We start from the raw sequence: 18,187 nt of genomic DNA, 5'->3' as shown, positions 1-18,187 counted from the left end.
TTTCTCGAGCACCAGCTTCTTTAGTGTGGGAGTGTGTTTGCGTGGCGTTAGAGTGTGTGTGTGTGTCTGTGTGTGTTCAGAGGAAATCCCCAATGAAGGCACTTCTGAGGCAAAACCTACAGTTTGCCAAGTGATTTGATAAGGGAGTGCAATCAGTTACATAATTGAATTTGTCTAAACTAATCTAACTGATGCGTTAAAACGATTTTTCACTCACCTGTGCCACGTCGGACACACCACCCGCAGTAAGCTCAGGATTCACTCGACTTAAACTACGGATCTAAAGCTGATCTGGTGCAGAACAAACGTGAGCCCCCCCCCCATTTTTACGTAACCATGTGACCGCCTGTCCTCAGCCCACCTGGTGCTCGCCGCGGCTGATGTGAGAGGAGAACTCGTAGCGGTCCTGGCTGGGGTGGCCGCAGATGTTGCACTCGAACGGCTGGCGGAAGCCGTGGCAGCCCATGTGGATGGTGTACATGACGTGGTCGAGGAAGAGGATGCAGCAGTGCCGGCAGTAGAAGGAGCGCACGGGCCTGCCAGCCCTGTCTAACACCTGCCAACTGTTTCTGGACGAGCGAGGCGAGCCCGGGTTCCTTTTTACGACGCCCGGAGGCACCGGACCCCCTCTCTCCCACTCTGCGTCCAAGTCTTTGGCCTGGCTGGGGCTGGCGGTGGGATGGGCGCGGGGCAGTGCTGGGGTCAGGTAGTGGAGGTGATGGTTGTTGGAGGTACTCGTAGGGGCCGTAGCCCTTGTGCTCTGCTCCTCCGCCGTGCTCTCTGTGTCCGTGGAGTCGGGGCAGCCGTTGGGCGAGGCGGTGTGGCTGTGGGCCGAGGGATGCTCGTCACGGCCTTCGCCGGCGTCCCGCCCGAGGAGGCCCAGCGGAATCGCCGCGAGCCCGACTCCGCTACTGGCCCGGGGGCCCTGAGGAGCCGCGCCGCTGTTGAGAGCACCCACAGCGGTCCGCAGGTCCGTCATGAAGCCGGCGTGGAGCTGAGGCAGCGAGGGCGGCTCGTGGTTCTCGACTTTGCCTCTCGCAAAGTGGAGGTGAGAGCTGACCAGACCGGACGGGTCTCCGGCAGAATGGGAGCTCAGGAGATCCCCTTCCTTTTCAGAGCCAGAGGACAGTTCGTAAGGTGCTTCTGGTGGTTCAAGGTGCATGTGCTTCTCTCCTGCAAAAGAAGCACATCACCAATAAATGCTATTTATGGACGAATTTCCCATAGAGTGACCATATTTGATGATTTAATTCAATTCAATTCAATTCAATTCAATTTTATTTATATAGCGCCAATTCATGAAACATGTTATCTCGAGGCACTTTACAAAGCCAAAATCAATCATATTATACAGATTGGTCAAAAATGTCCTATATAAAGGGATTGATAAGTTGGTTGCTTCAAAATCTCGACAAGCAGCATTCACTCCTGGAGAAGCATAGAGCCGCAGGGAGAGTCGTCTGCATTGTACATGGCTTTGCAGCAATCCCTCATTTAGCCCAGTGTATGTCCTCTAATGTCTTATATTTCCAATCCACAATATTTAAGAGCATATTATATGTAAAGAATCATGCATTCAGGCGCTGCGTATTATTATTTTATATGGGCAGCTGAGTGGACTTCAACTACCCTTACCGCCAACAACTGCTGTTTATTTTTAGTGGCTGAGATGCTAAAGGCCATGGCCTGTGGTGGTGACACTGTGCAAACAGCAAAGGGAGAAAAGACTCAAGAAAACGAGGGTTAATCCTGAAATATTCAGCAGTAGTATGACACACACATGTTTTCCATAAGGTTCGACTGCAGCTAAATGTCTTCCAAGGAACAAACATGTCGTCCTGTCTTAACTCTGGCTGGATAGTTGGCCTCTCTTCCTATCAGAGTCGACAGGCTCCTGTTAAATTCGTTGGCTTCCTGGCGTGGACCCTGCTTTGAAGCGTAGCCCCACATTTTTCAAGAAGCTTAACAGATTTCGTTTCAGAAGCAAAGTTTTTGACATTTGTCCTTTTTGGACCACCCAACTGTGTTCAGGCTCCATCTAAGCTGTCGATTTGAAGTGAGGCAATCCTACTTCTTTTTTAGCTGATACACCTTTTTTATGATGCACCAAGTCCACTGGCAGTGAAACAAATCCTTAGCATGATGCTGCCGCCACCATGCTTGACAGCTGCTATGGTGTTCTTAGGCTCAGTTACCTCTGTGGAGAGGAAATTGGTTAGAAGGGTCATGATCAGCCCAACAGCGACCGAGGCTGAAGCTGATCATAAATTAGAAAGTGCTTGGACACCACTGTCACCGTTTACATTAGAGCCCATTAACCATCAACACAGACTGAAAGACGGCTGACAGAGAAAGAAGAGAAGAGGTTACAAAATAAACACCACCAAGTTTAAGGGACGTCTACAGTACAGCTGCCTAGATGGACAAGCCAAATCTCTTCTGGAGAAAAGTTTTATCGTCAGCGGAGACAAAAGGATTGAGCGGTAGATCCTGAAGGCAAAGAGTGTGCTTGGTGGTGGCATCATTATGCTGCGGGCCTATTTCCCAACCAATAATACTGATGTATCCATCAAAGGGATTGAAATAATAAAGGAGGAGCACTACATATAAATTATACAGCTTCACTTCAGACAAACAGCAGTATGGTACATAAAGTGATTGTTCCAACAGGATGATCTAAAACACACATCGAAACTGATTTTGGATAAGATAAAGGAGGCTATCATAGTTTCTGAACCAGTCCTGAGCTGAGCCCCATTTTAAATGTGTGGTCTGTGCTTTAAAGCCAGGTCTGGAGCAGGAAACCAGCTTAAATGGGCTCTTCCTTTTCTGTCAAGAAGAATCACCAAATATTAAGTCAGAACTAAGCTATATGCTTGTTATTATATTGTAATTTTGGGGTGTATGCATATGTTTGAGCCCATATGTACAGTTATGACCCCTGTTGGACTAGGAAAAAAACACAATAAATGTAAACCAGTTATGGTCATTGTTTTTAAAATGAATAAAAGTAGTTTTTGTGAACTCTTCGATTGCATCATGAAAAGTAAATTAAGACCTTTTTGCATGTTTTTTTGTACTTCCACTTGGGTCTCTACTGCTTCTTGGAACAGTCCAATCGGCCGGGGTTTTTTTTGGCACTAAGTAAATGTTTAGTTGGTGTCTGGAAAATGGGCCGTTTCAAAAACCTCCCAATTGTTACTTCTCAATCGGCGGGCACTGCCCCTCACTTAGCAACCCAGGTGAGCTCCGCCCACTTCATCGGCTGGTTTTACAGCTGTAGGCGCAGTAAAAATGTCTGTTTGGCAGAAACATGGTTTGCTATTTAGCACAAGCTAACACTGAGTACGAGCTACTGATGAGTAACCATGTGTCCATTTGGAAACAATCCACTTCTTCCTGGTCTGACTCAGGGTCAAAGACATACTGCTGTACCACTGTGCATCTGTTGGCAGCCATTTTCATGTGTACAAAGTGCGGGTATAAACATTGAGTTAGGGGGTGTGGCCAGCTACAGCTAACTTGCACAAATGTGACAGAGCCCTCAAAACAGCTTGTTCCGAAAGGAGCTCAAAATAGGCAGAACTGAGGAGGGGAAATCTCATTATCTGAAAATGATTTTGTGCACAAAATGTAATGAACATGTGTTGTATAGCCTGCAGACCTGTGGTAACTTGTTTGAGAAGAAGCATAATAGATCCCCTTTAATATGATATCTGTGCGTTTAATCGGTGTATGTAAATACAGGCTGCTCTAGCTTCGAACCAACTCACCCAAAAACTTCTGTGGCGTCGACCTCTTGCGTTTGGTTATGCTGACAGTCAGTCTGTCCACAAACGGCCTTTTCTCGTTGGACGGCTGCAGCGCAGGTTTATTGATGGCCTCCAGATTCACCGACTCTTCGCCTTCACAGGGGGAGAACCCCAAACTTAATAACACTGACAAATGGCCTCATACGGAAGTTAATTCATTCAGGGTCTGGGTTTCATCTCCGTGCGGTGGTGTTACCCGGTGGCATCTGTGCAGAGTCCAGAGTCTTCATGTAACTATGGCAGCGCTCCAGATGTTCCTCCAGTGTGCTCTGTTGCTTATAGCTGCGACTGCAGTAGCTGCACTTGAAAGGCTTTCCCACCGTCGGAGAAGAAACTGAAATCAGAGGAAAAGCTTTTTAATGACTGTCTGTAGAACCAGAGGCATAATTACCCGATCCATACGGGACTATTCACGCCATAGAAAGTGAGAGATTTAATGCATTTGTTCATTGGAGGGGATTTTACAGAAGAATTCACACTAACGGCGTGGCTTGTGAGACTGGATTTTCCCTCTGATTAGGAATTCCTGAAATTGATTTTTGAAACCAGAAAGTGACGGTAAAGAAAACGCCTAACCCCGTCACCGCAACGCTCCAGTCTGGTAAGCCGTCGGAAGCGCTGACGTCAATTCGCCGAAATCCAGTTCGCAGTGATCGTTTCTCTGTAAATGAACCTGCTCGACCCGATCACATCCAGACCGACTGTATCAACACTCTATCTGAACACCTGCTGTTCACATGTATGGGCTCAAAAATTGAAAAAACACACACACACACACACACATGACTTCCTGTTTTTAAATCTGCTAAATGTCACGTTTTTTTTCTACATTTTTTTTTTCTTTGTTACAGAAAATTGTAATGAAGACCTACTTCCTTTGAGTTTCAAAGGAAATTTGAATTGGACCACTTTTAGTGCTCTCATATTTGAAATGAACACCAGCATCCATTACGTTCACTACAAAGAGGAACAAGGTGTAAAGGGGGAAGGAACGTGGTACATGGTAAAAACCAAAATCTGAAAGGCGTTGTGTGCATTTGCGTTCAGCCTCCTTTACTCTGATGCCCTGAAATATAATCCAGTGCAAAGACCAGCCTTCCAGAGTTTAGGTAGGAAAAACGGCTGACAGGATGACAATTAGTCATGCACACCAAAAATCTTATGAAAGTCTGGCATCGGAAAAGGAGATTGTTGAAAAGTCCAGTTTGCTTTTTGCCACAGCTAACCCTGAAACACGCCATTCTCACTATAAAACATGGTGGTGCAAGCATCAAGGTGTGGGGATGACAATGGCGGAAAAACCTGTGGGAGGTTGCCACAGATTCGAGACTGGAACGGACGTCTACCTCCCACTAGGACAGCAACCCTTAAACACACAACCAGAGCTACGACGTTTAAATCCGCAGGTCACCGACCATTTAGGACTGGAGTTCGAGACCGCTGGTTTAGATTAAATTGGCTCAGTCCAGACCTAAATCAGCTGAGAATCTGTTATCCAATCCGACAATAATGTCAGCCTCTACTTGAAAAGCTGGTAGAGGCATAGCCACAAAAAAACCTGCAGCTGTGATTGCAGGGAAAGATGGTCGTAAAAAGTCTTGGGAGGTGAATACTAACGCAGGCTAAGCTTTTGACTGATCTTAGCACGGTGGCTCCTTTTCTTTCCACCGTGTGTTGCTTTATGAATTCTTTCAGAAGACACTGAAGCAGCGAAACACTTTGCCTGTGAAACCTTTTCATCCTGACTCTGTGGATAGTTTTAAAAACACACCTAATGGATGGTTCACAAATTAGGTATTGTGCCGCTCTTAAAGCAAAATATACCAATTAGCCACAGGCTGATTCTGGCCCAAGTGTGGATATGGCACTTGAAAGCCATTATGTTTCTAGGCCAGGCTTGTATTACGATCAGAAGAATTACCTGCGTGAGTGCGCAGATGACCGGCGAGAGCGTCTCTCCGACGGCAGGCGTAGTTGCAAACGGGACACTTGAAAGGCTTTTCTCCTGAATGAAGTTTGATGTGGCGCAGCAGGTTGCCCTTCTGGGTGAAGGAGGCCCCGCACTGGTTGCACTGAAACGGACGCTCACCTGCAGACGCGTGCACGGATGTTTGGGCTTCATTAAGTCGTTTATTATGTGCTAATATCCGCGCGGCATTGGTGACGAGCGACCGCGGTCCCTGGCCCGTTTCTCACCTGTGTGGCTGCGCTTGTGGACCATCAGCACGTTGGGTCCGATGCAGACCATCCCGCACACCTCACACTGCAGCTTCCCGTTGGGCAGCCGGATAGGGCCGGGCGAGGCAGAGTTAGGAGTGGCCATCTCGTTGTAAATGTTTCCTGCGTCTCCTCCCGGTCCGGCAAACGGGGCGCCTCCTTCCTCGGCAGGGCCCACTTTGTCATCTCTCCCACCGTCGCTCCTCACGGCGTCTTTGTTCTCAGACTGTCGGGCACCTGAAGACTCTTCATCGCTGCACAGCTCAACCTTAATGGAGTCTTTTTTTTTTTTTTTTTTTTGAATTGAAAGTAGAGGAAATACATTTACTTGAATACATGCTTTGAACTAAAAAATGCGACATGCACTGTAAGGTTGAAATCATTGAAATTGGTATATTGGCTGACCACTTAGGGAGCGGTGTGGCGAGGACTGCTGGCTGTTAGGAGATCTTGCAGAAGTGGCCCGCAACCCAGCATAAAAATCCTGTTCTGCCAATGAATCTCCTCCATTACCTACAACACAAATACATCTTCATAAAGTGATCCTTAAAACGGCAAAGTGCACACAGGTTTGTCTTTCTCTCATGCAGAAAAATGTCCTTTATGTGAAATTGTATTCATAGAATAAATCTATTATGTTATTTTTCTTCCAAGGAGCCAAATCACAGAACATTCTTACTTTTATAAAAAAGGCCTTTCAAAGTATTTAAATGAATAATAGACCATTTGCTGTGTTTCTACTTCTATTTAGTTTGAACCTGACCATTTTTAGAGAAAAGTATTTTTGTTGTTGTTGTTGTCAGCTTGATCTATAAATCATTTAGCCATGATTAAAAGGGAACCACTGGACTTGGATTGGGCTTCCTTTGGTCTTGAATATTTAAAAAAATATCCATTTCTAATTCTTCTTATTTATATGTATGGTTGAATTAGTGTTTGGACTTGTTAATGATGTTTCATTTTCTATTTACTTTGTAATTTTTTTGTATTTGATTCTAAAGATGCTATATGAACAGAATGTACTTTTTCGCTCAAGAAAAGTCTTAAAAGTATAACAAGCAACTTTGCAAAGACCCAATTAATGTTTAATCTTTGCTAACTTTGTTACAATAGCCACTTACAAAGATAATTACTTCAGAATGTGAAAGGAAAATACAAAGCAATGGCATTTGTATGAACATAAAATAGTTTATGGCATATTAGCAGGAGTAAGATGATTCCTAAAACGAAAGCATCTTTTAGGTTCTGTGTTAAGTCTTTCCTGGATAATTTTCCCTACTTCTTAAAGACTTTCTAATACTGTCCATCCACTGTAGGTTTGCTTAATTCAGTTTATTTATATAGCACTAATTTACCACAAGTGTCATCTTAAGGCACTTCACAGAACAAACAGGTCCAGCTCATGTCTGACTTTATAAATCCTTGAACTTAGATAGGACATTTGATTGTTTTACACTTGTCCTTATGCCTATTTTTATTGTAAACAAAAAGAGAGAAACCTCTTTAAACTATTAATGAAAACAACTTTGAAAGATAACAAGAAAGTTTGGCTACTTATAATTTTCTTAAAGTTTTCTTAAAGTTTACCTATAAGTAAACTTTAAGAAAATTGAAGGGAGTGCAAAACTTTTTTTAGTGCAATATATATTTCTGAACAAATAAATATATATTTAAATTTACCTTGTGGATATGAGCGTCCATTACATTCATCAGCATTCATTCTCTCACCAGATGCCTGTAAAAAAATACAACACATTATTAGCTTCCATTCATAAAATTTTCTTTAAAAAAAAAAATACCCAGAAATATTAGATGTTAAAAACAGATACCTTTGGTTTTGTTAACATGAAATATGCTAATCAGCTGGTGAATGGTACAACCGCAGACCAATCTATGCTTTCAGTAACGATTATCTGAAACAAAATGTACTAAAGTAACACACTTTTTAAAGAAACCTGATATCTGTCTGACTGCCTCAGTATTCTGGAGATCCTCTTCTGTCTCACAAAGGAAAATGAGATGCTTGACATTTATACAAAACGTCTGGCAAAGAGTTTCAAAAGGAGGAGTTGAAACCAACATGAAAAAAGATTTGTGGGGTTAGGGGTTAAAGCTCAAAAAGAGCATTTTTCTGATGTGGAACATTTGATCGGTTTTGCTTTTGTCCTAACAATTGGAAAATATGATGTCAGCTGAGGATTTTTTTTTTTTTTTTACAATAAGTGTACTTAAAAGGTTTTAAAAAAATGAAGTTCTGGGCTTTATCAGACCTCATCAAACATGGATGCTTGGATTATTGGGAATTCCTGTATTCAAATTTCACTTGAGGTCACGAATGGATGGTAGGGAGGGGTAATTATCATCCCTTGGATTGTTATTTTATGAAAAAAAAGTAACCAGAAAATAAAAGAGTTAAAGAAACAGAAAAAGTATAATAATAATAACATAATAACAACAGAGATTTTGCACTTCTCACAACAAAAGCCCAAGATTGTGTTCAAAATGGGGCAGGAAGAAGTTTTAAATCCTACCCCAGTGCCTCAAAATAAAAACTGTCCTGGTCTCATTAAGTTGATGGATCCGTCTGTAGCCAATAGGCATTATAGTTATATTAAAACATTCCGCATTGGCCTTTAACTTAAGATAACACGAGTGCATTAAGAACCTACATTTGGCATTATATTGTGTTTTTACACATACACACACATGAATGCATGCACAGCTAAACAAAGCATACATGAATGCGAACATACATACAGCACATGAGATACAAGCACATTACATATTAATAAGCCATTCCCTCCTCAAATAAATACCATTAAAGTGAAATATGCTTAAATCTTTTTCTTTAAACTGGATGATGTTCAGACATTCCTGCATTTCTGCTCTGAGGCTGTTCCACGGTTTCACTCCACAGGTAAGAAACACAACAAGTTCACATGGTTGCTTCATTAACACTAAGGACCCTAGGTTTGTTTTTTTGTTTTTTCCATCTGTGATTATAGCCTCCATCTCTGTTTGAAAACACATTCTACATAATTACAGGGAGTTATTAGGTTGTGGTGATAAGAATTCGGATTTAGCAGGACGACGACACATTTGAATTGATGATGCTGGTGAAGCCCAACAGTGTTGTTGGGATTTTTACTTTCTCTGTTTGGGCGATATTTGTTTCCAATGTTGCTTTCATTAGAGAAACAATTAAATCCATATATTTGAAACTTTAACTCAAGGCCATTATTTGTACTGTTAGCAGTGCCATTGGACCCCTTTATGTCGCTGGTGTAGTAAAGCTGCCTGATTGATAATGGGTAAGGTTTTGCTTTTAGAGCAGTGTTTGACTGGATGCAGTGACAGATGTATTGCCAAAATATGATACTGATGCTTTTTGTTTTACATTTTAATCATCCCTTTTATATTTATCGCAATAAATGCCACAAATTATCGTGATCATTTTTTTAAAGTCCATATTGTCCATCCCCCATGGCCACAGTTTCATCTGGAGAATTTTCGGATAGAGAACAAGCTTGATGTTTCCGTCAATTATGACTAGTTGTCTGGGTCCTAAACCAGCAAAGCGGCCCCAGTCCATCACACCACCTCCACCTTGTTCCACTGTTTGTTATGGTGACAGACCGATCGATGTCAGTGACTTTGCTTCTGATCCGTTCTTGAATTCCTTTAAATGGGAGCATATGTTGCTTTTAAAGAGCTTTTTGCCTACTTCCTGTCAACGAACCTCTACTTGAATGATTTGCTGATGATTCAAGCCAGACAGTGGTCAGGGCAAGCTATGGGACTTGAATAAGGCTTTACAAAAAATAATTAGGGTTTATCATAATTAAGTGTTGAATCAACAAAAGGGGCAGGTGGTATTGGATAGCTTTATTACCTTAATAGATGAAATCATCATGTGAAACCACTTTTTGTATTTAGTCTGGTGATTTACGACCTGAAACATTTAGGTATGACATATCAATCATCACAGAAGAAATATAAGCAAAACCCTTTTCACAGCAGTGCAACATTAATAGCTAACCCAGTTAAATAGCTTGAGTCTATTAGCTATAAGTAGACACCATCATACCCTTGCAGGTTTCAGCTGTAAAAATGTCTTGCATGCTCATCAATCCAAGCTTGTATACTAGGTACTTAAAGGCAATTTTAAAAGACGGCTTTTCAGCCAAACAAAAGAAAATTCTTTAAATCTGTCATTTTTTGTGTCGACAATAAAAAAAGTGAAACAACATCCTCTTCAGAGTTTTACATGGAGGAAGGTATAGTACATTTCTGTTAGCAGTCCCAGATGAGTTGATGTCAATTTTTTTTTGTTTTTATTTCTTTGCTGTTTTCATACATAAAGTAAATAAATGTATTAAGATTGATTAAGCTGATTAAACTGCGTACTCAAACATAAACATTGCTCACGGACTAGTTTGCTACCCTTTGAAGTTTTAAATAGCCTCGTAATTCTAAATTAGATTCAGTTTTAAGTGTGTGTGTTTTACTAAAAAAGGGCTGCGGGCGTTTTTTAGTAAAACGCACAGACTTAAAATTTGATCAAGTGCACTTTATTTTTATTTATTTATTCAACTTTTAAAATGTACTCAGTGAAGATATTCACCTTGGGAGCTCAACATGTGAACCAGCCAGAGCTAAAATCCTGGTTGAAGGAAATCTGGCAAGACCAAAAAAGGAATGATCATTTAAAAAATAAATAATTATATGATTTCACTGGAATGGTTACTGTAAAAATAAAACAAAAAAAAACATGTACTGAAGGCCTAGGAAAACTGTCTACATATTTATTTTACAGAAATATTGTATTACCTTGTATTACTCAAGTCAGAAGTTGTGCTCCACTTAACTTAAGTAGTAGTAATAATAATAATAATAATAATAATAATAATAATAATAATAATAATAATAATAATAAGTTAAAAAAATGGAAATTAAGTGACAATTTGAATGGGCTTTTTTTAAGATTTAAGGGAAAACATCAAGCAAACTGACACTTCATATGAACACAACTTTCTTTCCCCCTCAACATTTAATTGAGTTATCCTGATTAAACATCTACTAATCAAGTCAAAAATCCTTATCACATTAACTTAAAAGCTATCAAATCTAAACTGCTATTATGATCGTATTATGACATTATGATGGTCCTAATTTTCAGCCTTTAATTGGATAATGTCAAACAGATTTATTTTTTTACTCATTCATAATTTATCCCTATTTACTTCATGCATCACTGCCAAGTAATTAACAATAAAGGGGCATATAGTGCACGTTACATAAAACAGTTATCCAATAACCAAGTGACACACATATAGATACACCAAGACCAGACACTTTCTCGCTGACTTACGTTGTCTTTAGACACAGCCGCCAACATGTTTATTTTTCACTGAGAGCAGACAGAGCTGTTCGCGTTAAGGGAACGGGGGGGAAAAAAGACCAAGACGTACAAGGCGGCTGCACCTCTCGCTGCTGGAATGGATGACAACAGTGGACATGGACTTTGGAGAGCGAAGGGGGAGGGAGGCGGAGACGGCTCATCTCAGGGAGAATTAATATCCTGGCATTGGCCGCGCATGGGGAGCAACAGGCGCTGATGCAGCCGGGAGACGCGCCAGCCGCACCGGGGCCACGGCGGCTGAACGTGAGACAGAAGGAGAGAAATAAAGAGCGGGGGGACGCGCGTCGGCGCCGACCCTCGCTTTACAGTCCTTCCCGGCCCTCGGGCTGTCGAGCGTGTACTGAATCATGCGTGTCTCCAGATGAGTGGCATGCCTCTGTCGCTCTCGATGAATCCGCAGCTACTTGTTGTAAAGCCCTCTCGGCGGATTTCTTTTTTTGTTTTGTTTTTTTTGTTTTTTTCTGTTGCTCCGATCGGCTCCAGACAGCGGCGAGACGCGGCGGCGGCGGCGGCAGGAGTTGCGACTGAGCGGATTGTCCGCATGAACGCAGCTGTCATCCAACACCGAGCGCGTCAAACCGACCTGGGCTGTATGTTTCTCACCAGCCGTTGCTATGGCACCCGACCACACGACAAACGGCATTCACCCGCAGCAACTATTCAAAAAAAAAAAAAAAAAAAAAGCACTCCGATCAAGCGGCGGCGGATGGGCGGCGGAGTCCTCCTCCTTACCTGGCGGCCTGATCGGTGCTCTTCTCTTTAGTCGTCTGCCTGGCTGTTTGTTTTCCCCAGCGACGGCAGCATCCCTTGGATCTTTTTTTTTTCCTTCTTCTTCTCTCTCCTCTTTCTGTCTTTGCTGCTTTCTTTCTTTCTTCCTTTTTTTTTTTTCCACCTGAAACCCAAACAACTTCCGGGCCCATGCTGGGATACAGACAGAGCTGTTGATCCAGTGATTGTCGAATGCATCGATACACATAAGAGACAAACATTTACATTTATGGCTTCGTAAATCAACACAGACTATTAGAAAAGAAAGGAGCCCGGTTGACAGTATGAGTCCCGGGACCTATCAGTCAAGCAGACCAGCAAAATACTAAAGGTCTGAAAGCATCTTTCTTTCTTTCTTTTTTTTTAATTTGCAGTCATCGTGATTACAATTCAAGCAAACACTTAGCCTATAAATGGGTTGACACATGTGGCACCTGCTGAAACGCCCGATAATGACAGCAGGGGGAAAAAAGAATTGTGATGACGTTGTTTCTCTTAATGTTACAGTTTTACCACAAGATGGCAGCACATTGTTGTTTTTGGTGAAATCAAACAGGTGGAAACGAAGTTTCATGGGCAAAAGTACAACCCTTGGCAAAATCTTATGGAAACAACTCTCTTGGACGATGGTCAGCTGTTGCCCTTTACATAAAATAAAATAAAATAAAAATGTTAAAAGCAGAAATTCATTTAATTTAAAAGCTAAACATCTGACTCAACATTAGCATCATCATGGCTTTGTTAGAACATCTCAAAAGTATATATATATATATATATATATATATATATATATATATATATATATATATATATATATATATATATATATACTAATACTGAATAAATGTACTCAAGCTAAAGGTTGGATTCTTCAATTGTTAAGTTAAGTAGAGCTATGTCACTGGATAAAAAAAATACATACTTACATGCTTATTACACGTCATCATATTTCTATTTCCATTAACATTTCCATCCGTTTTCTATACTCACTCAAAAGTCGCATAGTGGCTGCTGGTGCCTATATTCACCTGTCAATACTAAAGAAGACAGAGTACAAGTCGCCAGCCCCTCATAAGGCCAAATAGAAGACAGGTGACCCTAGTAGCCATTGATAGATACATAAACACATTATAATCTACATTTAACAACATGCATGGTTTTGGACTGTGGGAGGAAGGCAGATCACCAAAACAAGGCAAGATAGGTTGGTTGTTCTCATTCATGTATTCCTAAATTTTGGATAAAGCAGAAATAAAATGGGAAAGTTGTAAAAAAAGGAATTATTGAGGAAGACTATAAACCTCAGAGTGTTGGGACAGAAAATTCAAAGCAGTCTCCCTTGACAATAGAAAATGCCAGAATAAAAGCAAAGACATATGTGCATAAACATGAGTCAGAGAGGAACTGACTGGATGAAAAGAGATTTACATGCAGGAAGATTCAAACATGATCATCCAAACCAGGTCGCAAACAGGGCGAATCTGCATAAGCCAAGAAGATGGTGTTGGAAAATTGTTTACCGCCATCCCAATGAAACATGCGAAGCTGACTGCCTGATAATATCAACCAAATTTCCAAATGCACAGACCATATAGAGCAGCATGTCGGGTAAATGAGCCTGGATGGCAGCCAATGCTACATTAATATTTTAGACATTCTCGCTCCCAAAGGGTTCATGATGGTGAAGTATTTTTTTTTTGTCATGATCTGTCTTCCAAATGAACAAAGAGCATTCAAAGCTTTGTTTCTGGAATCCAGATCAACCTAATTACGTGTCCTGCAAACCCTCCCGATCTCAATCCAATTGATAATTTTATTGGAACTGAGGCGGTCCATGAACACGGTGCTCATCTCTACACATGTGATGTTAGAGAAACTCTGCAGGGGCCAATCTATAAGAAACGCGGTGCTACTATTTGAATCGCTGGGGTTTGTGCCACCGCATCAGGACGTCGTAAGCTTCCTGGACCTTCATGAACATCTTCTCAGCTTCATTGCTTGGGTTGTGGTCTGGATGCCATGTCTTGGCCAGCTCCCTGTAGCTCCGGGTTATCTCCTCCGGCGATGCTTCCGTCTCCAGTGACAATATCTTGAACACAAACATCCAAACACAGAGGCTGTAAAAAGATAGTCAACCAGAAACAGCGCATGGGCACGTTAACCCGTCACTCATAGCCTGCTCACCTTCAGCGCCTCTTTTTCTCTCTCTGTGTACTCTTTCAGCAGTATTTCCAGCACCTTCCTCCAAGCCTCTTCGTGGTACCCCCCTCCGGTCAGGGCGCACAGGATACGGTACGGCATTAAAAGAAAGTACTCCAGCACGCTCCTGAGCCAAGGCAGGAACCAGAAAATGTCCAGCAGCGCAGCTATTGTGTCGGACAGGTAATACAGCGTGGCTGTTGTGTTGTAGAAAAAACAGTAACCCAGTGGAGCGGAGAAGGCCAGCCAAGCTAAGCCAATCCTGTAAAGCCGTGGACCTGAATGAAAAGGTGAGGGGGGAAATAATGCAGTTGGGTTTTTATGAGCTCGATAAAGAATTCTGGATGTTTAGTCGAGCTCACCTAATTTCTGCTGGCTGCCGTGTGCTATTGGAGGTTTGAACCTGCGGTTCTGGGAGGCAGTGACGCTAGCAGCCAAGCTTATGGGTAGAGGCGACAGAGAGCTGCCGTAGAATATCGGGGATGTCACGAGACAGGCTGTCAGGGTTTTCTGGAGATCTGCGGTCTGTTGACCGACATTGGACACCAGGTGAACCCCGGCGCCCACGCTTAAGGGCAGAACGATCAAGTAAAAGAAGCTGAGGGAGTTCAGTCCAATCAGAGCCACCGTGCCAAAGTAGATCCCGACACACACCTGTCCGGCGAATCTGACGGGGCTGACAGGTGGGAGTCCCTCTCTGTGAGGTAGTCTCTCTTTTCCCGCGTCTCGATTGGCCTCGCCGACGTACGCCGGGATGCGTATGAACTCTCGGGCCCAGCCGAACCCGAAGCCCCCCAGGGTGAGCATCCACAGCAGAGCATGGCTGTCTCTCCCCAAGTAGAGATGGTGAAGACCCAGAGGACCACCCACAGCCCACAGGGCGTAGGCTACCAGTACTCGTTTCACCATGCTGTGGCCACGGTGGATCAGATTCAGGCCTAGTGAGCGGTCATCCTTGGTCAGTTCCTGCGACGGAGGGACACAAAGTTATGTTTGTTTTTTAGTTTCTTTTAGTCCAACTGAATTTATTACTTTTTTTAATCCAACATGAGCTACACTGAAACCACGTCGTGTTACACGCTGTGATTTACCGATCTGGTCTGCCAGCTGCTAGTGTCGTTTTGGGTAGAAAAGTCAAAGTGATTTTTAATCTCTGCGATTCACTTTCCTGCTTGGATTAATATGTTATATAAGTAGGATTTGTTTTAGCTCACAGTCTGTACTGCTGTCATTTAAATTTACTTATCCCCCGCAAATGATTGCCGTTGAAAAGAAAGATATCACACGCCTGTCTAAGAAGGCAGAAAAGTTAACAGATTTCAACCAGCTTTCCCCCTTCACAAAGCCCATCGGTCAGTTTTACATATTTAGCGTTTGGGTTTGTGTGATAAGGACTGTTTTACTTACTTAGTCTTCAATTTCCAATCCTTATCCGGAGAAATCCTTCACAGTGCTTTGCCCAGTTGAAGTTGGAGCATGTTGTTGCAACAGTTGGACTTTGGATCATGACAATGAAACTCAACTGCAGCCTCGATGCAGAACGTGCGCCGCCATGAGCTCCCCGATCTTCACAACTGATACAACTACACAAGACTGTGCCTTTGATGAGAACCTTTTTTAAAAAACAGGATGGTAATATCTTTAATGATTTCAAAACTATTTTTTTAATTTATTTTCCAGAAGCTTTCAAGTAAAAGTAGTCTTACCCTGCTGAAACAGTGATAGACACAATTCAGTACATTCAACAATAAGCACAAAGGTTGTCTTGACGGTAAAACTGAAAAACAGTTCTCAAAGAAGCCGATTGTTAATCAGCCACAATAAAGTGTTAAACATTTGAAAACCATGTATTTTTTTTATAATCACACATGTTCCTTTAATCCTAAGGCCCTGTTGGTAAAAAAAGAAAGAAAGAAAAAAGATTTTCTGTTGCATTTGCCCATCCTTTTCTCATCCAAACTGCATTTTTTAGGTGAAAAATAATCCTGACTGAGATCTTTAAAAATGCTTTTTAAAAGTAGAGATTTTTAAAAGCTTATTTTAGCATGTAAAAGTAGGAACTGGATGTCTCACAACTATTCAAAATGGTGACTTCGCCCATGCTCAGGCTTGCTTTTTGTGCCACAATCCACAGCAACAGAGGAGCCATTTAATAATGACTTTCCCCAGATCTCTTTGTGCTATTTCAATAAAACTGAAGGCTGAAGAAATGCAACAGCTAGCACTTTCAAAGAAAACATAAGTGTCAGCTGTTTTGAGAGAATTTTTAGCCTAGCACCACTTTATCTATACACTCCAAAAACATACCCTGTTTATAGCTTCAAAATAACTGACCTTAAAACATGGATGAACACCATTAAAATAAAAACTAGAAAAAACAGCAATAAATCCACCAAAATAATCTAATTACTTAATTATTTACACTTAGCAGACCTCTAGGTGTTGTTTGTTATGATTTCTTTAAATTGGGTAATTTAGTTCCAGACTGTTTTTCTAAGTTGTATGTCTTTCCACAACTTTTAATAAAGTGAAAAAAAAAACCTTAGCCACACTTAGATAGGACCATTTCCTTTTATGTTTTTTTTTTTATGTGAAGTAATTGCCACCTGCTGGTGCAGAAAAGGGTTTACAGCGTTTTTGATTGAAATTCCAAGTCTTGATGCAGAACCTTTTCAAACATTCGAGAGAAAAAAAATAATACATTTCAAAAATATCTGGAGTAGTGTACCTAGTGTACCTCTAGTTTACTTGTACTCAGAAGTTGAGATTTAAGAGTTCCCTGTCGGAAATACAAGAACAATGCTGAAATTCAAAATTCCAATGTTGTTGAGTAGTGAATGGTACAACGTTGAATACGGCTGCAGCACATTTACAAAGTAGTGAAAGCAGCAATGGAAACACTATTTTTAAAGCTTCTTATAGCTTATATCTCATTAAATCAAATACCAAATATTATTGAATGTAATCTATCAGTGAACAGGTTCCCATTCTGTTTGAACCCATTAAAAGGAGAGAAACACCATTTTTGCATTGCTAATTCTAGTTAGAACCATAACACATAGCCAATCCCACTTGTTTCCCAACAAACAACTATTGGTGTTTACTCTGTATTCTGAAATCCAATTCTCTGAGTTTCTATTTAGAAATCTCCCTAAAGTCCAAATTCTGACGCGGAATCCAGAGGCCTCTGATAAGCCACGACGTACCCTTCACATAATAACTACATATGTAAAATGTATTGAAAGTAGCTGGTCCAAACTATTTGGATCTTCTTAAACCCGTGGAACCCATAGTATTATGCAACGTCTATTTTAGAACACGTTTCTTTAGTGTTTGACGAGAAACATGAGAAACTTAGTGTGTGTTGTGACTAGTAGCACCACAATGATTGACATGCCACTGGTTTTCTCCCCTGCAACCAGAAAGGCCTTCAATTGGGTGTAACTGCATCTGTTGGGCTGTGAAGAAGATGCTCATGCTGTTGTTATGTTCTGTTCAGAGGCTCCAGAACAGTTCCTAGAATTCAAGCAGGCTTGTTTATCAGTATGTAAATAATGGAATATTATTATTATTATAAGATTGTAATTAATCTTTCTGCATGGAGTGTGCATGTCCCCCCCACGCGTGTGTGCTGGTTCTCATGTACTCTGGCTTCCTCCCATAGTCCAAAAACATGACTGTAAAATTAAATGCCCTTAGGTGTGAATGTGTGCGTCCGCCCCATCCCCCACCCTCGTTCAACGACCACTGTGGTACCAGCTCCCCCTCC

At 41.7% G+C, this 18,187-nt stretch overlaps 2 protein-coding genes across 3 annotated transcripts; both read right to left on the bottom strand.

The window, feature by feature from the left end:
* Positions 1-352: 352 nt before the first annotated feature.
* On the bottom strand, positions 353-12,523 carry LOC118563331 (zinc finger protein Eos-like). 2 transcript variants are annotated; one of them, XM_036137747.1, is made up of 8 exons: positions 12,184-12,523; positions 7,710-7,764; positions 6,435-6,542; positions 6,009-6,308; positions 5,734-5,901; positions 4,009-4,146; positions 3,774-3,905; positions 353-1,173 (listed from the first exon to the last, which is right to left on the bottom strand). In XM_036137747.1, the coding sequence occupies exons 2-8, from the start codon at positions 7,747-7,749 to the stop codon at positions 353-355; spliced, it is 1,707 nt and encodes a 568-aa protein (XP_035993640.1). In that variant the 5' UTR covers positions 7,750-7,764; positions 12,184-12,523. The 2 variants fall into 2 exon arrangements, with proteins under 2 accessions (XP_035993640.1, XP_035993636.1); XM_036137743.1 differs by lacking the exon at positions 12,184-12,523 and adding an exon at positions 11,401-12,154.
* A 1,567-nt stretch (positions 12,524-14,090) lies between these two features.
* On the bottom strand, positions 14,091-15,904 carry LOC118556094 (dnaJ homolog subfamily C member 22-like). The gene is made up of 4 exons (XM_036137036.1): positions 15,826-15,904; positions 14,781-15,384; positions 14,404-14,696; positions 14,091-14,308 (listed from the first exon to the last, which is right to left on the bottom strand). The coding sequence occupies exons 2-4, from the start codon at positions 15,325-15,327 to the stop codon at positions 14,132-14,134; spliced, it is 1,017 nt and encodes a 338-aa protein (XP_035992929.1). The 5' UTR covers positions 15,328-15,384; positions 15,826-15,904; the 3' UTR covers positions 14,091-14,131.
* Positions 15,905-18,187: the final 2,283 nt, after the last annotated feature.

The sequence above is a fragment of the Fundulus heteroclitus genome, chromosome 1 (assembly GCF_011125445.2).
Source record: "Fundulus heteroclitus isolate FHET01 chromosome 1, MU-UCD_Fhet_4.1, whole genome shotgun sequence".
In the NCBI taxonomy this organism is placed as follows: Eukaryota; Metazoa; Chordata; class Actinopteri; order Cyprinodontiformes; family Fundulidae; genus Fundulus; species Fundulus heteroclitus.
This window is presented reverse-complemented; position numbering and strand designations above follow the sequence as displayed.